At 36.8% G+C, this 20000-nt stretch overlaps 1 protein-coding gene across 3 annotated transcripts in view; it reads left to right on the plus strand.

Moving 5' to 3' along the window:
• LOC135208031 (cuticlin-4-like) overlaps nt 1–20000 on the plus strand; it is a 132752-nt gene that overhangs the window by 14936 nt on the left and 97816 nt on the right. Inside the window, exons 1-2 of one of the 3 annotated variants that reach the window (XM_064240147.1) lie at nt 7544–7920; nt 8080–8114. In XM_064240147.1, coding sequence (XP_064096217.1) covers nt 8082–8114 — 33 coding nt within the window. In that variant the 5' untranslated portion in view covers nt 7544–7920; nt 8080–8081. Of the gene's footprint in view, nt 1–7543; nt 7921–8079; nt 8115–20000 lie in introns of those variants that run through there. The other 2 variants (XM_064240145.1, XM_064240146.1) reach the window with 2 other exon arrangements.

Below are 20000 nucleotides of genomic sequence, written 5' to 3' on the forward strand. Positions count from 1 at the left end.
GAGAGAGAGAGAGAGAGAAGAGAGAATAGCAGGGAATATATATATATATATATATATATATATATATATATATATATATATATATATATATAACACACACACACACACACACACATATGTCTGTGTGTGTGTGTGTGTCTGTCTGTCTGTATATATTCCCTGCTATTCTCTCTCTCTCTCTATATATATAAATATATATATATATATATATATATATATATATATATATATATATATACAAACACACACATATATGTATATATATATGTATGTATGTATGTATAAGCAGTCAGGCAACTCACGTACCAATGAGCAAGCCACACACGCAGGATAGATGAGCGGGCGAAGAGCCGACCACAACACACACACACAAAAAAAAAAAAAAAAAAAAAAAAAAAAAAAAAAAAAAAAAAAAAAAAAAAAGCGAAAAGAGATGATTCCCTATTCCTCTCTGGAGAGTAATTCAGTTCCAGGTGTAGATTCGCGAGTGGATTACAAAGCAATTCATTCCGTGAAATTTGGCGTACCAGTGAGCTAAAAATATATAGTCGATCTATTGCTATTCCGGCGAAGGAGTTATGCAGCATCACAAGTGGCGCTTTCGAACTTTTGTTCCTCTTTCGGTGCCTTGGTATATCACAAATCCTATTATACAAAGCACCTTGTGTATCTGTGCAAAGCGGCTAGTCTACTGGTAATGCTCTTCACATTCGACTATCACAAAATCTTCAAGAAGTCAATCAGGTCACCTATATGTACTTCACATATATATGGCTGCCGAATCTTAAAGGAATAAAAATGCAGTGTTCCTAATTGGAGGTTAAAAGGTCCGTCTCTGGGTCTCTATTCGTAGCGGTAGATTTCGGCAATCAATAACCCCCAACCCCTGACCCCCATCCCCGTCCAGGGGTGTGATGGGTGAAACCAATTACTAATTGCGTAATTGTCGAAGAGCGTATGAGAACTCCCGTTTTCGCTTTTCGTAGTAGCGAGGTTATACGCCACACCAACGCTTCGATGTGCTTGCTGTCAAGGTAAAAATGACTCATAATTTTCTGAAATTTGATCACATCTCTTCTGCTGAGGTTCGGAAATCAGCTGCTACCTCTGTGCTCCTTCGGTTTAATCATTTTCATTGGCTAGTTATGGGTACAGGTTACCCTGTCTCAGTGGTTTCTTCGTTTACCCAAAATCACAGAGAAATAGAGAGTTCCCACCCATATGTAAATATATATTATATATAATATATGTATATATATATATATATATATATATATATATATATATATATATATATATATATATATATATATATATATATATATATATATATATATATGTATATATGTATATCGATACATATAGACACACATAAATACATATATATATATATATATATATATATATATATATATATATATATATATGTGTGTGTGTGTGTGTGTGTATGTGTGTGTGCTGTGTGTGTGTGTGTGTGTGTGTGTGGTAAGCAATGCAATAAGTAACAGCTGTTTCTCTTGAATTAGATTTTTTTTCTCAGTTAACAGCTATTTTTCCCCTTATTTGTTTCACTTACAATCCGGACAAATTAAACCCAGTAGTATACAAAGTGAGAAAGAGCCACCACTGTAAAAGCAATAAGTGGGAAGGAGAGGAAATCAATCCTGTAGAGGTGAAAAGGTTGGGGTTAGACCCACCTGCTCTTTCTGATGGCCCAACAAGGCTTCATTCAATGAAGTTCTCTGTTTCATTTTTTTTAAATACTACGCTTTGATTGACAAGGAATGGCTCATGTTTTAAAAACCTTTATGTGGCCATTATGTCTTTGAGACCTTTCATATTTTTCGCCTTTCTACATACAGGCTTTTTTATGTCAATTCATTCCCAAGAATTTTTTTCGCGGTCTTTTACACTTATATTCTCATAGACTATAAAGGCCTTTGTATTCATGTCCACTAAAGATATTTATAGGCTTTGTCAAGTAAATTAATTTTGTTTTGTTTTTAATTTCATCTTTCTCTATATCTTCATAGAAAAATATGGGAGCATTTATTCCGTTTACACTTCTTGAGTTCTGAAACTGATCTTCGTATTTTAACTGATTCCTTCCCTGAGGACGTAGTGCAATTATAAACTCCAAAGTTCCATCTCTTGTTGCTTCTTTAAGATAAAAGCTTGAATTTCATGATGTCGGTGGCCCCTGTGAGCCAATTCCATATGATTAAGTGCTTATAATAACAACTAGACTGGTTGCCAGAGTTCCAAGAAACTCTATTAATTGTAACGCCAGGTGATTTCTAATCAGTTAACTCATCTAAATGTCAGATACAAACATTCCTACCCTCTAATTTCTGCCTGTTGGTCGTTTCAGATCTTACAATTAACTGGAAACAATTCTTTGGGCTTGTAGCTTACAAGTTCCAATTTTTTTGTAAATGGTTGTCACGGCAATCATCACTGGAAGTGATTAGGAAGATATTTATATAAATGTGTATATATATATATATATATATATATATATATATATATATATATATATATATATATATATATATATAGTCAATAAAAGGAGCCCATAAGAACGCCAAAATATAGAACGAAAGTACTATATTTCAGAGACTGCTGTCTCTCTCTTCATTATCTACCTGAAGAGAGATGCAGCAGGCTCTGAAATATATTACTTCCTTTCTGTATTTTGGCGTTTTTATGGGCTCCTTTCATTAGATGGAATTCTGTTGTAACATAGCTTTTTCATCAGTCACACACACACACACACATACATATATATATATATATATATATATATATATATATATATATATTATATATATATATATATATACAATATATACAATATATATATATTATATATATATATATATATATATATATATATATATATGAATATATATACATATATGTGTGTGTGTGTGTGTGTGTGTGTGTGTGTGTATGTATATATAGTGTTGCTCTCAATATCTCTTTATTGAAGGCGAGTAAAATCCAAGACCCTTGTTTTATCGTTGATGTCAAACAGGTCGTCTTGTGCAGTAGAAATCTGCTATTGTATTTCGTTTTCATCGCCGGAAACTGGTGCCTTTTCCGCTATTTTTCCATCGGCGCTATAATCGCTCCATTGTAGAGCCTTATTTTCTTCTCTGCTCGAAGTTATAACCACCCAATCCCTACCTATGCTTCAGCCAATCCAGTCGCCATTACCGGAGGCGGGTCAGCGAACGCGACTGGCTGACGTAGGTGACAATAATGACTATATTTTTCCTAAGAGTTCTCGATCGGAAATTAACTTCTCGCCTTACAGGAGAATGATTAGAGACCTGCGAAATGATGATTAGGATGAATTCGGGGATTAGGTCTAAGGCCACTGGATTGGAGGGGAGAAGGTAGTAGTTATGACGAGAGGAATAATGACTGACGCTTGGGGAATTAGCGTCGGAAGAGATAGCGGTCTTTTTCTATATTATTTGCGATCGTTTTTCAATCTTTTTTTTTTTTTCTATTAAGCCATTTTTTCGACTCTGGGACTGGACCCTCTCTAATATGGTTATTTTATAATACTCGTCTTTTTTTTTTTATATTCTTAACTTATTATCGTGGTTTTAATTTCCTCCTTTTTTTAGCTCTTTCTCTGGTGCATTACATAATAATAATAATAATAATAATATAATAATAATAATAATAATAATAATAATAATAAAAGCAGTTTCTCAGACCTATGATGAAAACCCCACTCAGTTTACAACTTCCTACATGGCTCCATTAAGAATTAATCCCCATGGTATGCACACAACTTAACCCACCTAACACGTTTCTGCTCCTGCAAGCATTCCCCAAGGCCTCTTCTCTGACTAACTGACTCCTAAGACTTCCTCCCTAAGCCATACCCTCCAAATATTTGAGGGTGTTAGCGCCGTCTTCCCTCCACATTCGACTACCTGCCAGGTACACGCCTCAACGCTTTAGGTAAACCAGGGCACAAGACGGAATTGAATTTTTGGGAACTCTTGTTAATGAGTTGAGTGTCCTGATTACACACACACACGCACACACACACACACACACACACACACAAAGAGAGAGAGAGATATGTGTTAAACTGTTTTAAATGATATACAGACATTTATTTATTTATTTTTAGAGAGAGAGAGAGAGAGAGAGAGAGAGAGAGAGAGAGAGAGAGAGAGATGTGTTAAATTGTTTTAAATGAGGTACTGAAATTTATTTAGTTCGAGAGAGAGAGAGAGAGAGAGAGAGTGAGAGAGAGAGAGAGAGAGAGAGAGAGAGGAGGAGAGGAGAAGAGGAGAGAGAGAGAGAGAGAGTTTTAAACTGCTTTAAATTAACTATAGGCATTTAATTATTTACTGATTGCTTAGAGAGAGAGAGAGAGAGAGAGAGAGAAGAGAGAGAGAGAGAGAGAGGTATGAAATGGTTTCTTCTAGAATATCACCCCAGTTATAGAAAGAAGACAGAGAAGAATTTTGGGAGGCTTGTAAATAGTTCACTTTGAAAGAAAGTAAGGAGAAAGAATTCTGGAGAAAGGAAATCATTATCTATATTATACTTAGCTTTTCCAGCGTTGCTTTTTATTTATTTATTTATTTTTATTTACTTAGCTTTTCCAGCGTTGCTTTTTATTTATTTATTTATTCTTATTTACTTAGCTTTTCCAGCGTTGCTTTCTATATTTATTTCTTTTTATTTACTTAGCTTTTCCAGCTTTGCTTTCTATTTTTTTTTCTTTTTTTTCGGTCTGCTTTCAATTTTCCTTTTTGCTGTATCACGAGATCTCTGAACCTGGCAGTGCCGGGAAACGCCTGTATTCTGTCTTCACTTGCACTTTTGCCCCTTACAATCTCCTAACTCTTAGCTCAGTCTTCACATAGTGACCCTCTCTCTCTCTCTCTATTTTGATTTAATATGATATGGCTCAATTATAGCACATCCCACATCTCTCTCTCTCTCTCTCTCTCTCTCTCTCTCTCTCTCTCTCTATTTATAGTATTTGACACATCTCTCTCTCTCTCTCTCTCTCTCTCTCTCTCTCTCTCTCTCTCTCTCTCTCTCTAATATGTTATGGCTCAATTATAGCACTTCCCACATCTCTCTCTCTCTCTCTCTCCTCTCTGTCTCTCTCTCTCTCTCTCTCTCTACATTATTCTCGTTCATTTATAGTATTTGCCACATGTCTCTCTCTCGCCCTCTCGCGCGCTCTATTATGTTATGGCTCATTTATAGTACTTGCCACCTCTCTCTCTCTCTCTCTCTCTCTCTCTCTCTCTCTCTCTCTCTCAACACACTAGCTGCTTTCTCTCCCGGCGCTTAATCATTCCGTATCGTACCCGTGCAAACCTTCCGGGCATTCCAAGTTACTTTCCCTTTTACAATGTGAGAACATTACCAATAAAAATCTGAGCGTAATGGGAGTTACAAGGATTAGAGTGTCTTAAAGACTTACTTTAGTAGATTCACATCAACCGTGCATTTGATGTCGAGGCCAGTCCCTTACGACGCTCCTGATTGGCTGTTGATAAGCCAATAACAGGACTGGAAACTCTCAGTCTCTCTCGAGAGTTCCACCTCTCCTGAGGTATGCGAAGAAGTTCCCATAATGAGACGAGCGTCATAATGTCCGTATGTAGCCCAGGCCCGGAAGAGGGCGTTGGGGGAATGGAAGGAGTAACAGTTGGACATCGAAGATGTTGAAGTTAATTGGACGAGTGATGTCATGTCCACAAGTAGCCCAGGCCTGGAAAATACGTGGGAAACGAAGCCACTGTCCTTCAACCTCATGAAGAATGGGAGTTCAAAAGGGTATACAAGGAAACAGGAAGAGAGAGAGAGAGAGAGAGAGAGAGAGAGAGAGAGAGAGAGAGAGAGAGATTGGTAATCGATATAAATAAACTGTCAAAGACGTATCCGTAATAGTATAGAAATCAAATGTGAAAGCCTACTTTTCATTCTTTGACATGGTTTCTGTTTCGGAAGGTGATAGAACAGGGAGTTCCCGTAGGGTTGGAGACGTGTGTCCTAGACAATCGCTGATAGAGAAACACTTCTCAATTTTAAAGATTTGTTTTTAATATTAAATTTCATCTTTCCAAAAACGTGATATTTCTTAGCTCATTTATACTTCAGTGATGTTCGTTATGCTTTTTGAATAGAAGTAAAGGTCTTCACGATTACCAACACAAGGACAAATTATATAGAAAATAGAATTGATTGAGAACAATTGATTTTGAGACTTTAGTATACAAGTCTCTCTCTCTCTCTCTCTCTCTCTCTCTCTCTCTCTCTCTCTCTCTCTCTCTCTCAATTAGCATCAAATTGATAAAATTTTCTTTGTTGTTAGATTTTAGTATGCATGTTCCCCCCTCTCTTTCTCTCTCTCTCTCTCTCTCTCTCTCTCTCTCTCTCTCTCTCTCTCTCTCGAACTTTTATGTTAATATGTATATCTCTACACGTGCGTATTAGAGTATTTGGCTATGCATACATTATGTCTGTATATTTTGTTTTTGAATAAATGTATAGATGTATACATGATTGCATGTATATATCTTTATCCATATTTATTTTTAGAAGATAACTAACACTGATAAACATATATGGTAAGTATTTCCTTTTATATACATAAATGGATGGTTTTGTGTATTCAGCATGTGCACAATCGAATAAACACGTACACATATTTACACAATTTTATACTTACACATATACGTATACGCTGCGTGTGTTTTTGTGTGCATATATATGTGTGTCTGTGTGTATCTATATATGTGTGTGTATGTGTATGTATAATATCTGTGTGTGCGTTCTTTAACCTTTAACTTGTCTTTGGAACCAAACCTACAATCGTTCTAAAGGTCATAATAACGGCGAATATTCTGCTTATTATATCAATAACCGCCATTAAAAATTGCGGGAAATCACGGTTATTTAATTTGCATTCACACCTGAAACATCTACTTTCAATTGTAATTGGTCGTCAACGTCATTAATCTGTGAAATAGCAGTGTGATTGATGAGGAACCTCGTGACGTCACGAGGCACCCACATCTTTTCCTTCAAGGTTGTTCCAAAATGCCAGGTGCCATGGCACGTCATTTTTTAAAACTATTTTCCGAGCGCTTTTTTATAATCATCATTTTTCTTCTGTTTATTAACGTTTTCACAGAAGCGATTTTTACGTTATACGCAGTTTTTGCTAAACGTGTTTATGGAATTAAGAGTTAGCGTTCAATGATGTCCATGATAAGAAAGTTCCTCGAAATGTTTCGGTTACGTGCCTATCTTTCGGTACTACATAAACATCTGCATTTATTCTGAAAAAGACGTTGCATCGTCTAAGATAAATCTTGCAGAATATGAACGCATGTGTAAGGAGACTGAAATGAAAGTGAAATCCTTCATCCAGCTCGAAGTGGCAACCCCTTCCCTTCCTCAGCCAGCTCGCCTGCTAACGAAAGTAAGCAAAAGGCCAGTTATGAGTCTGTTTACATCACTTTCTCGCACGGCGCTTTCGAGAAAGTGACGGAAATTCGCCTCTGAGCGTCTCTGCATTGTCCAAGAAATGTAACTCGCGTTATTAAAAGCCGTTTTGTGTTAAGAGCCGAGGAGTAACTCCCGCGACGATTGTACGAAACGATTGAAAACCTCCGTAACTTTTCACTCGGCAACGTCTTTGCGTAGGCGACGACGACAATCGTGGCTCAAGCCAGGTCCCAACCCTCTCGGAAGGCGAGAGATTCCAAGATGGCGGACGAGTGAACGTGTGTTGAAACGAATCTCCGCTGGACACGATCGATTTGCGGTGGATAATCAAATCGTGAAGTGTTCTCAGTGAGTGAAACCGAGCAGTAAAGTGCATTCGGATCTAAGAGTGAGCGATTCCGGTGGATTAACTAGGTAAGAAGGCAGAAAAGCCCCGTAATGTGTGCGATCGGTGTTGCTCAAGTCTATAGATGGGAGTGGAAGGCTCGGAGTGAGTGAGTGAGTGTTGTGGATTCACTTTCACGCAAGACAACCAACCCCTTCTCACCTGTTGTTTTTCTCTCTCTTTTTCAGTCATGGATGCCAAAGCAGCTGTGATATTCCTTCTGGTGAGTACCCATATTCCATTCCTTTGTTAGATTTAGGGTTAGCCTGCAGGGGATGTTATTAAAACAAACAGGAATCGTCTCAAGGGGCGAGGCAGCTTTACTAAGAAGGTGGAAGGCCTTGAAGATATAGGTGTGCCAAGACGATGTTGAAAACCTCAATACTGGTCAGTTATTTGAGTATCATTTCAGTAGGAGTCAAGTAAGTAGATTTTTAAATAATGCCAATTCGATATCCAAACAGCTAGGAGACAAATCACGTCAAAAGTAGTATTATACCTGTTTCTCTTTCCCAGAACCTTAGTTACGAAATACGCGACGTAGCAACTCCCTTAATTCCTGGTGCGATAATTATCAGGAATTACGTTGCATGGCCTCCGTTCATTATTGCGGTAACCTGCTTTTCGCTTTGTCTGGCAGTAATTTGGCACTGTCGAGTGCCAGAGGGCCGAGTGTCTTGTGGTTACGTAATGCCAGTCTTTTCAAATAGCCTTTTATTCACATTAATTGTAGGTAAAAGGTTACGTCATGAGTCTCTGTAAATCTGTTTCTAAATCCAAAAGACATGAAGGGTACGGCAACATAGACTGTATAGAGTCACTAAATAAATCCACAAGCAAATCCTTGTAAGTCTTAAAATTCAAAGGAAATCCAGAGAATTATACTATGAATCCTCGTAAATCTCCAGTTAGCCTTTCATTTCTTAAGACAAGGAAAAATATGATATTCTTTTCCAGTTTTTGCTTAGCCTTTAGATCCAAGAGACATTGTAAATGTATCCGCAATAAAAGTCGTGTGAAAGTCGAGAAAAGGCAAAGACTTCAATGCCGTTCAGGTAACGATCTAATCTAAATCTTAGCATGACTGACTCAATTTACTTGGAATTATTTTAGCAATTAATATACCAGTTGCATGAAAAACATTTTACTTTATTTTACCAGTTACATGAGTGGTAATACTAATGAATACCATATTGATGAACGTGGACAGTTCAAGGACGAATAAGGTTCCAAGGATATTAAAAACCTGAAGACAAAGCACGTCAGTCACTCTCAAGTCCTTTACGGCTTCCTAGAAAAAATACGACTGAGAACAATTAACGTAGAATTTTGTGCAATACAGAGGGCTGCCAGAAAAACTATACGATCTTTAAAAATGGAAAATATAGAATGGCTAAAATACCATAAGCAAACATACATCATAAAAACAGTAAGCCACACAAGATACATAAAAGGTTAATCATTTTTTTTTTCCTTTTTATGTTATATGCCAGTAGGCATGATATTTACAGGTAGTTCCTACAGGCTGCCGCTAGGGGCGTGGGTGTTGGCCAGGGACTCTTGAATGTGTGTGTGGGAAGGGAGGACACTTGGACTGGTCCTCTCAGGACTCGGTTCCCTCTCACTCCCTTCTTACACCAACGCTAAATAGACATTGACCAAGGAGTATTCCTTGTGTAGGAAGCATACAAAGAAACGTACATACATACTTATACACATGTAAGTTAATTATCTATAAGTCCAAGTACTTTGAATGAAGTTACATATTACACACACACACACACAACATATATATATATATATATATATATATATATATATATTATATATATATATTATATATAAATATATATATATATATATATATAATCAATGAATAAATTAACAGTTTTGGTAAATAGTTTTTTAAAAATAATCAGATCCAACATGGATAACAGTGGGATAATTGTTCTCGAGTTTTCTTGCATTTCTCATTTCTTGCATTTCTCATGCAACGTGCCCTGGACGATTTACATGAGAAATGCAAGAAAACTCGAGAACAATTATTCCCACTGTTATCCATGTTGGATCTGATTATTTTTAAAAAACTATTTACCAAAACTGTTAATTTATTCATATATATATATATATATAATCTATATATATATATATATATATATATATATATCTTTAATAAAACCCTTATGAATGGGAATAAACCGCTTTGAACCCACTACTACGAACACATTCATAAATACATATATATCTTAATTAAGCTTGAATCTCAAGGGCAATTTCCTCCAACGTCTTATTAACTGACGACAATTCTCGTAAATCCGGCAGTGACTCACGTACCGAAATATTCCTTGTCGTGTCTCGGGTATGACTTCGGGTCTCGGGTATGACTTCGGGCGTTTTCATGGTGCGTAGGACTTTATAAAGGTACTTTGGGTATGGTTTCAAACTATCTGAGTTGAAATATTTTTTTTTTTTGAGAAAAATATCAACCCTCATTAATGAACTCAAAATTAACTTCTTTGTGAAGAGTATCCTGCCGTGACGTCATTGTTTTCGAGTGACGTCACTGTTTCCCCTGGATCGGGGAGAGCGCCTTTGTCCTTGGTTGTTTCATTGCCAGCAGTTACTTTCCGGATTATTTCGGTCGATCAGTATAGGTGACCATCAGGTCAGCGAAAGATATAGGCATTTCATTGCTATGTTACTTTTCTTCGAAAAATTCGTCTTTGATTCTCACATAGGCTGTGGAGGAACGGCAAATGGATAAAAAGTAAAAAGGAAATGTATAATGCAGAATCAGATCCCAAGGTCTGCTCTGTAATGTGAGAACCTCTCAAGGTGAAATGCAGTTATTTGCCGTGAGCTCATCTTCACTTTGGACATACTTATCCATGTACAAAGAGGTGGGCTTCACAATCGACATAATTCTCCATCAGTTGTTTATTTTTGCTCAGCAGATCCTCACTTTGAGAATACTTAGTATTCTTGCACAGCAAGATTGAATCTCCTCCTTCAGTGATTACTTAATCACTTGGTGGTTTGATTAAGTAGATGATTCTAAATTAAGAAGGGTTTATTCCAGCACTGGGTTATGTTCTTTGAAACCCTTTATAAGTTTTAAAGTGTTGATGAAGACACTGGTTCTGCATTCAGATTAGGCAAAGGTCATTTCAATTTCATGTCTAGATCTGACATTCTCCTCAGTTTGTGTCTCGTCTCAGGAATCGGAAACCGGTTATTAAAACTACTACTAATACTCTAGGCCCCGTGTGGGGGTAATGCCGTCAGTGCACCTCATGCGGTGCGCTGGCATTACTTAAGGTTCTTTGCAGCGTCCCCTAGGCCCCCTAGCTGCTACCCTTTTCGTTCCTTTTGCTGTACCTCTGTTCATATTCTCTTTCTTCCATTTTACTATCGAACCTCTCCTAACTGCGAGGTTTTCATCCTGTAACACCTTTCAAACCTTTTGACTGTCAATTTCCATTCCCAGCGCTTGGGCTTTGGCTTAACTTCAATACTTTGTTCTAATACTCTAGGATGAATGGCAGTCATTATCTATTGGGTATTGCGGGCCGTGGTGTGAGCAAAAGTCATTTAGCTTTCCTATTATATTTTCTATGGGGTCCCACATATGGGCTGCCATAGAGCCGTCATTTGTCCCGTTTGTTAGATGGCGAAGCCACCATACTAAAACCTTTGGGAAATGCGCCTTGCGGTTTTCCAGACGCCAAGACAGAAACCGCTGGAAGCCTGGAAATCATACAGTACCTCTGTGACCTGAACGGACTTTGACCCCAGAGGCAGGTGTTGTGTGACCATCCTTGGCATCAGGCACGTCTTTGGACTCTGCCAGCCCAACTAACGTTACTCCACAATCTTGTTAGAATGATTACCGTTAAGTTTTTTATGGTCGCATTTTATAATACTTCTGTAGCAATTTCAAATGGCAGGATCACAAACGAAAGGCCAGTTTTGACTCGTGAGTCACCGCCATACTACTGAAGATTATAGCATTTATCTGCGCGTAGGTGGAAGACCGACGTGTAAGGCCCAGGTGTGTAAGGGTAAGAGAAGGGAGATTCACTCTAATGCCATCTAACTGTACGATACTTGGGGGTTGCCTTGTCATGGCCCGGAATGGCTTTCCAGACTTTTGCGTCTGCATCCCTCCTTCATTGAAATTTTTTCATTACTTAGGGAGATTTTGAGAGAACTTAATCAATCTTAGCCTGCACAGTGAGCTACTGTAATGAATCCCATTTCTTCCATGGTCCGAGGTCATATCTAAACGAATTTATCAGCCATCCGAGGGAGGACGTGGGAACGGAAATTATGGACGAATCGGTAACTCAGGCAAAGGTCACGCAGTGTTGCCGTCGGGGGATCAATGAGGAAGTGTTGCAAAAGAGCAGGCATTCCTTAGGGTTAGGAATAAGTTTTAAAAAATTACGTCATTGACATAAAATTTGGAGTTAACTAGAAATAAGAATATTCTACTTCTACCACCAGTATTATTATGATTATTATTATTATCATTACTATTAAATGAAAAGGAAGTGCAAAGTTAATATTCAAGTGAAGGCATAGGTAAGGACAGACAAATAACGATGAAGAAATGAACGAATGCATAAAAATAAATACAGATAAAGAAATAAATAAGTTAATGTATAATTATTCATGATGTTTATTTTTAGGGATTAAAGTTGCGTCGTAGACAATAATAGAAGTAGCGAAACGGACGATTATGCGTAACAATAGGTAGCACTGTTAGAAACAGTGTCTCTCTCTCTCTCTCTCTCTCTCTCTCTCTCTCTCTCTCTCTCTCTCTCTCTCTCTCTAGATAATATTCTGATTAGTGACAGCATCTCTCTCCCTCTCTCTCTAATTAACATTTTATATAAACACAATCTCTCTCTCTCTCTCTCTCTCTCTCTCTCTCTCTCTCTCTCTCTCTCTCTCTCTCTCTCTCTCTCTCGCACGTTTTCTTGTCCCGAACCTTTCCAAGTCGGGCAGCAGAGATGGACCGTTAGGAACATCAGGTACTTCCAGCGCCCCATCGTCTGGACCCTGGTTCTTCAGAGGTCAACTTTTTTTGGAAAACGTCCAGTGCTTTGGTCTTTTTTAAGCTCTATCTTGCTGTTAATATCTACTAAATAGACCTGAAAGCTTTTTTTCCAAGCTCTTATCTTGCCAAAAATGTAAAGGAAATATATCTGACAGTTTGTTAAAGCTCCAATCTGCCGTAAAAGTGAAAGAAATATATCTGTCAGCTTTTTTTAAAGCTCCGTTCTTGCCGTAAATGTAAGAGAAATAGATCTGACAGCTTTTTTAAGCTCTAATCTTGACATAAATGTGAGGGAAATATATCTGGTAGCTTTTTTAAAGCTCCGTTCTTGCCGTAAATGTAAGAGAAATAGATCTGACAGCTTTTTTAAGCTCTAATCTGGCCGTCAAAGTGAGGAGAATATATCTGAAAACCTTCTGTAAGCTCTAATCTGAAAGGTTTTTTAAGTTCCAGTCTGTTAACTGTAAGAAAAATAATTGTGAAAGCTTTTTTGAGGTCTAATTTTGTAAATGTAAGAGAAATAGATTGGAAGCTTTTTTTAAGCTCCAATCTTGTCGTAACTGTAAGAAAAGCAATTTCTGAAAACTTTTTTTAAACCTGAATCTTGCCGTAAATGTAAAAGAAATAAGTCATTAAAAGCTTTTCAAATATCTAATCTTGCCTTTAATGAAGAGATATAGATTTGGAAGCTTTTTTAAGTATTAGTCTTTTTGAAAAATAGAAGAGAAGTAAATCTGGAAGCTTTTTAAGCTTCAGTCGTATCATAAGCGTAACAGAAATGGAGTTAAAAGCTTTTGTATCTTTTACTCTAACGAAAAAAGTAACATAGGACTTCAAGCCTTTTTCAAGCTCAATCTTACTCTAAATATAAAGATAGGTCCCAGTGTTTGGGCTTGTCCCCAAATTTTATAATCCATCCATCCATCCATCCAAAATATACAAGAAGTAGATCTGAAAGTTTTTACGCTTTAATTTTGTCGTAAATATATGAGAAACAGATCTGAAAGTTTCTTGTACGATGTAAACTTGTAAATATAAGAGCAATAGATCTGGAATATTTTTTAAGGTCAATGTTTGTCGAAAATATAAGAAAAATAGATCTGAAAGGTTTCTTTTGTCGTAAATGTAAGAAAAAATATATTTAAACTTTTTTTATGCACTAACCTTGTCGTTGTTGTGGTCCTTCTGAAATATGAATTGGCATGACCCTTGAAATACAGAAAACTGCTTAGGGGATTTTTTTAGAGCTTCAAGTATATCAAAAGCCTATTCTTTTAAAGTAAGTTTGACAGAAATGCAGCATAAAATAAAAAAGATTAGTTCGTATCTGCATTCGAGTTCCAAGTCTATCAAACGTTAATCTTTTAAAATTTCGATTGGCAATAAGAGCTTCAGAAATAATTGGTCTGAAAGCTCACTGAGAGTGATAAGTCTTCCAAGAGATTATTTTATATTGCTGTCCAACCTCTCCGATTATTACATCTTAGTGCAACTGTGGGGTCTTCTCCCAGCTCATTTAGATCTTTGTACTTCATCTATATATTGGATCTCTTTACTTTGCTGTCCATCCGCTCCAACTCCCCCCTTTTCACTGTTCTTGGCAAGGCAGCTGAAATGTCAAGAAATCAATCAGTTTGATCTTCTTCTTCTTCTTCCTCTACTTATTCTTCTTCTTCTTATTCCTCTTCTTCTTCCTCTTCTTCTTCTTCTTCTTCTTATTCCTCTTCTTCTTCTTCTTCTTCTTCTTCTTCTGCTTCTTCTTCTTCTTCTTCTTCTTCCTCTTCTTCTTCTTCTTCTTCCCAGCTTTAACCCATTTTTATATGGGGTCGCCGTTGTGAATGAGTCATCTCCATTGATTTCTATCCTGTGCATCGTTCTCGTTAATACCTTTCCATAACATATCTTCCCCTACACAATCGCGCCATCTATTTCTTGGTCTTCCCTTCTTCCTTCTACCCGGCACTTCCATTTCCATCGTATGTCTTCAGATTATATGAACGTGGCAAAAACATTTTTCCTACGGGCTAGATAAACTCATAAAAAAACTACAATTGCACAGTAGCCTTCCTTATTGTCCAGAATATTCCGTCAAAGAGTTTGCGTTGTTTTTAACATGAAAATAAGCATTTCCATAAAGTTATTATTATTATTGTTATGAATTAGGCAATTGGGAAAACAGCCACTTACGAATCAGGAATAGTCGATAAAGGGTAAACTTTATAATATAAAAAAAGTAAAAGTAGAAAACAGATAAATAAAGCAGACTGGAATGAGGGTCATGTAAATCTACTCACCACCTTAAAAAATTCCAAATTTGAACTTTGCAAAGCTCAAGTCAAAACCTGATATAAAAAATACCTTTGTTTGAATGTAGGTATTCCTTCGCTTTTTTTTGTGTGTGAACTTATAGGTTAATTAGACCTCATGTTAGACGTTAGACCAAGACGTAACGAAACTATTTTTATCGTCAAATCAGGTGGCTTCATAGAGAGATCTAATAGTATATTTAAGTTTATTAACTTCCAGGTAGTTTTTTTTTTTATTATTGTCAAGGACTACGTTTTGGATACCAAAGACTAGAAAAATGTAGGAGTTGAAGAAATGTGGTTTTCAATCTCAGTTAACATAATGTTTATTTTTGCACTGTAATTTCCCGTTAGGTGAATTATTGTTATTTCTATGTTATCTATCTTTTACTTTACTTTTCATTCCTTCGATTTTTCTCATTTCTAGTCTGGGTTTTTCATCCTATGTTCTTATTCTCTTTCTTTAGGACGCACGGCTTGGTGTGACTAATAATAATAATAATAATAATAATAATAATAATAATAATAATAATAATAATAAGAATAAAAAGATTCTGTTTTAAATCTGTAACAGAAAATCTTTATATGACCTTAGGAAACTTGAAATAATAATAATAATAATAATAATAATAATAATAATAATAATAAATAATAATAAATAATAATAATCATAATAATAATAATAATAATAATAATAATAATAGGAGAAGGGAAAAACCAACCTAAGCATGGCATGGATAGACTATAAGAAAGCCTTCGACATGATACCACACACATGGCTAATAGAATGCCTGAAAATATATGGGGCAGAGGAAAATACCATCAGCTTCCTCAAAAATACAATGCGCAACTGGAATACAATACTTACAAGCTCTGGAATAAGACTAGCAGAGGCTAATATCAGGGAGAGGGATCTTCCAGGGCGACTCACTGTCCCCACTACTCTTCGTAGTAGCCATGATTCCCATGACAAAAGTACTAAAGAAGATGGATGCCGGGTACCAACTCAAGAAAAGAGGCAACAGAATCAACCATCTGATGTTCATGGACGACATCAAGCTGTATGGTAAGAGCATCAAGGAAATAGATACCCTAATCCAGACTGTAAGGATTGTATCTGGGACATCAGGATGGAGTTTGGAATAGAAAAATGCGCCTTAGTCAACATACAAAAAGGCAAAGTAACGAGAACTGAAGGGATAAAGCTACCAGATGGGAGCAACATCAAACACATAGATGAGACAGGATACAATACCTGGGAATAATGGAAGGAGGAGATATAAAACACCAAGAGATGAAGGACACGATCAGGAAAAAAGAATATATGCAGAGACTCAAGGCGATACTCAAGTCAAAACTCAACGCCGGAAATATGATAAAAGCCATAAACACATGGGCAGTGCCAGTAATCAGATACAGAGCAGGAATAGTCGAATGGACGAAGGCAGAACTCCGCAGCATAGATCAGAAAACCAGGAAACATATGACAATACACAAAGCACTACACCCAAGAGCAAATACGGACAGACTATACATAACACGAAAGGAAGGAGGGAGAGGACTACTCAATATAGAGGACTGCGTCAACATCGAAAACAGAGCACTGGGGCAATATCTGAAAACCAGTGAAGACGAGTGGCTAAAAGAGTGCATGGGAAGAAGGACTAATAAAGCAGACGAAGACCCAGAAATATACAGAGACAGGAGAAAGACGAAAGACAGAGGACTGGCACAACAAACCAATGCACGGACAATACATGAGACAGACTAAAGAACTAGCCAGCGATGATAATTGGGCAATGGCTACAGAGGGGAGAGCTAAAGAAGGAAACTGAAGGAATGATAACAGCGGCACAAGATCAGGCCCTAAGAACCAGATGTTCAAAGTACGATAGACGGAAATAACATCTCTCCCATATGTAGGAAGTGCAATACGAAAAGTGAAACCATAAACCACATAGCAAGTGAATGCCCGGCACTTGCACAGAACCAGTACAAAAAGAGGCATGATTCAGTAGCAAAAGCCCTCCACTGGAGCCTGTGCAAGAAACATCAGCTACCTTGCAGTAATAAGTGGTACGAGCACCAACCTGAAGGAGTGATAGAAAAACGATCACGCAAGATCCTCTGGACTATGGTATCAGAACGGATAGGGTGATACGTGCAAACAGACCAGACGTGACGTTGATTGACAAGGTCAAGAGAAAGTATCACTCATTGATGTCGCAATACCATGGACACCAGAGTTGAAGAGAAAGAGAGGGAAAAATGGATAAGTATCAAGATCTGAAAATAGAAATAAGAAGGATATGGGATATGCCAGTGGAAATCGTACCCATAATCATAGGAGCACTAGGCACGATCCCAAGATTCCTGAAAAGGAATCTAGAAAAACTAGAGGCTGAAGTAGCTCCGGGCCTCATGCAGAAGAGTGTGATCCTAGAAACGGCACACATAGTAAGAAGAGTGATGGACTCCTAAGGAGGCAGGATGCAACCCGGAACCCCACACTATAAATACCACCCGTCGAATTGGAGGACTGTGATAGAGCAAAAAAAAAAAAAAAAAAAAAAAAAAAAAAAATAATAATAATAATAATAATGCTATCTTTGCATCAACATGTCTTACCCATACATAAAAAATAACAATATTGTTATTGATATATAAAAAAAACACCTATACAACAGCAACTCGCATCCTACACGTGTGATGTAACTGTTTGTAAAAGGGTCTAGTCCTGGCCATCATCCAGTTTTCTGCTGCAACTCTTGGGGAGAAAGTTGTCTCTCATCTCGTTTTATTTTTACCCCCCCCCCCCCTCTCTTTTTTTTTGTTTCTGTTTTTTATTTTTGTTTTATCTTTTTCTGTTATATCCAAGACGTGAGTCTTAGGTCTTGTATGTAGGTTCAATGATTTTTTCTGTTTATGTTTATACTTAGGAATATAAAACTTTGCCTTCCATACAAACAGTCATGCTGCGCATGTGCTGGACGGCCGTGTACTGAAGTCTATTTCATTCCGCTCTTATTACAAACACCATTGACGCCCACGAATAAGTCAGGTGAAGTCATCAAAGAAAATAGAAGAAAATACAAGTTTTATGTCAATGTTGTTCAAGTTGGGGGTTTATTCGCAATGGTTGGAAGTGAAATTATGCAATGAATTGAGAGGATTTTCCCCTGTTCCTCCTCTCGTAGGTTTCATTATTTTTCTATTTTCCTTTTGCCTTGAACTATCTTTCTTTCCTTCCTATATATATATATATATATATATATATATATATATATATATATATATATATATATATAGTATATATACATATATATATACTATATATAAATATATATATATATATATATATATATATATATATATATATATATATATATATAATCATATATGCATATTTATATACAATATAATAATAATATTATTCACACACACACACACACACACACACACACATATATATAGATATATATATATAATAATAATATATAATAATATCATCTATATATATATTATATATATATATCATATATATATATATATTATATATAAGATATATATATATAATAATATATACTTTGCACAGCTATTCAAAAATAAAAATTGGGGAAATGCATTATTAATGAATGTAGGTGGTCGGCCTCATTTAAAAACAAGATATTCGTTTATTAAGCACTTGATTTAGAGGTAGTTTTTAGTCAATAAATTTTGCTTCGTAATCTTATCTGCTCTAAGATGTTTACTTTGTTTGTGTATACATAAAATTGTCATTTTCATATCTCTATTCATCTGCTATACTACAATATTGATTTGTTGTATGCTATAACTCTGTTGTAATTTTTTTTTTTACATGAATAGACTTACATTCAATTTAATATTAAAGTACGAACGTAATTTTTAGGCTCGTGGGCATCCATCCCGGGATCAGCTTTTATGTAGAATAATGGATCTTTTGTTTACGCTTCGGGACGGTACGTAATCCCTACGGTGGTGGGGCTTACCGTCTTGCAATAATGATAATAATATAACATCTGTAGTTCGTACTTAGTTAAGTATATCTTAGTTTTACCAGTTAAGTATATCTTAGTTGAACAAGGAGAGTTGATTAACAGCTCACCTAAAGCTGGCCCGTAGGATTAGATATTTTTTACGTGGCTAGGAACCAATTGGTTACTTAGCAAGGGGACCCACAGCTTATTGTGAGATCCGAACCGCATCGAGAAATGAATTGCTATCACCAGAAATAAATTCCTCTGATTCCTTGTTAGCAGAGCGGGGAATCGAACCCGGACCCTGAGATCGGTGGTGGAGCACGTAATCGACTCGTCTAACGATGGACATTTAGTAGTTCGTACGTCTGGGTCTATTTTCTTGTATCAGCTTTCCATCAGAAAATCAGACCCAGAACTCACTCACTCTCTAGCTCACTCTTTGGTATTGAGGGCCCCATTGTGACCCAAATCCTCCCCGGATTCCACAATCCTTCTTCAACTTGCGCATCAAAGGCGCCTTGGTGCAACTGGTGGTAACCCATCTGATCACTGATCAGACCCAATGTTGCGTAATTCACTGATTAGGAAACAACCTTTTAGCGGACGTATTAATGACAGCCGCACTTGAAATTTAGGCCAAAGACCAAGCGCTGGGACCTATAAGGTCTGTGTTGAAAGGGGCTGATGCTAGGGAAACAGCAAAGAACCCTAAGTAATGCCGACAGTGCACCGCGCGAGGT

The sequence above is a fragment of the Macrobrachium nipponense genome, chromosome 34, assembly GCF_015104395.2.
Source record: "Macrobrachium nipponense isolate FS-2020 chromosome 34, ASM1510439v2, whole genome shotgun sequence".
Classification (NCBI taxonomy): domain Eukaryota; kingdom Metazoa; phylum Arthropoda; class Malacostraca; order Decapoda; family Palaemonidae; genus Macrobrachium; species Macrobrachium nipponense.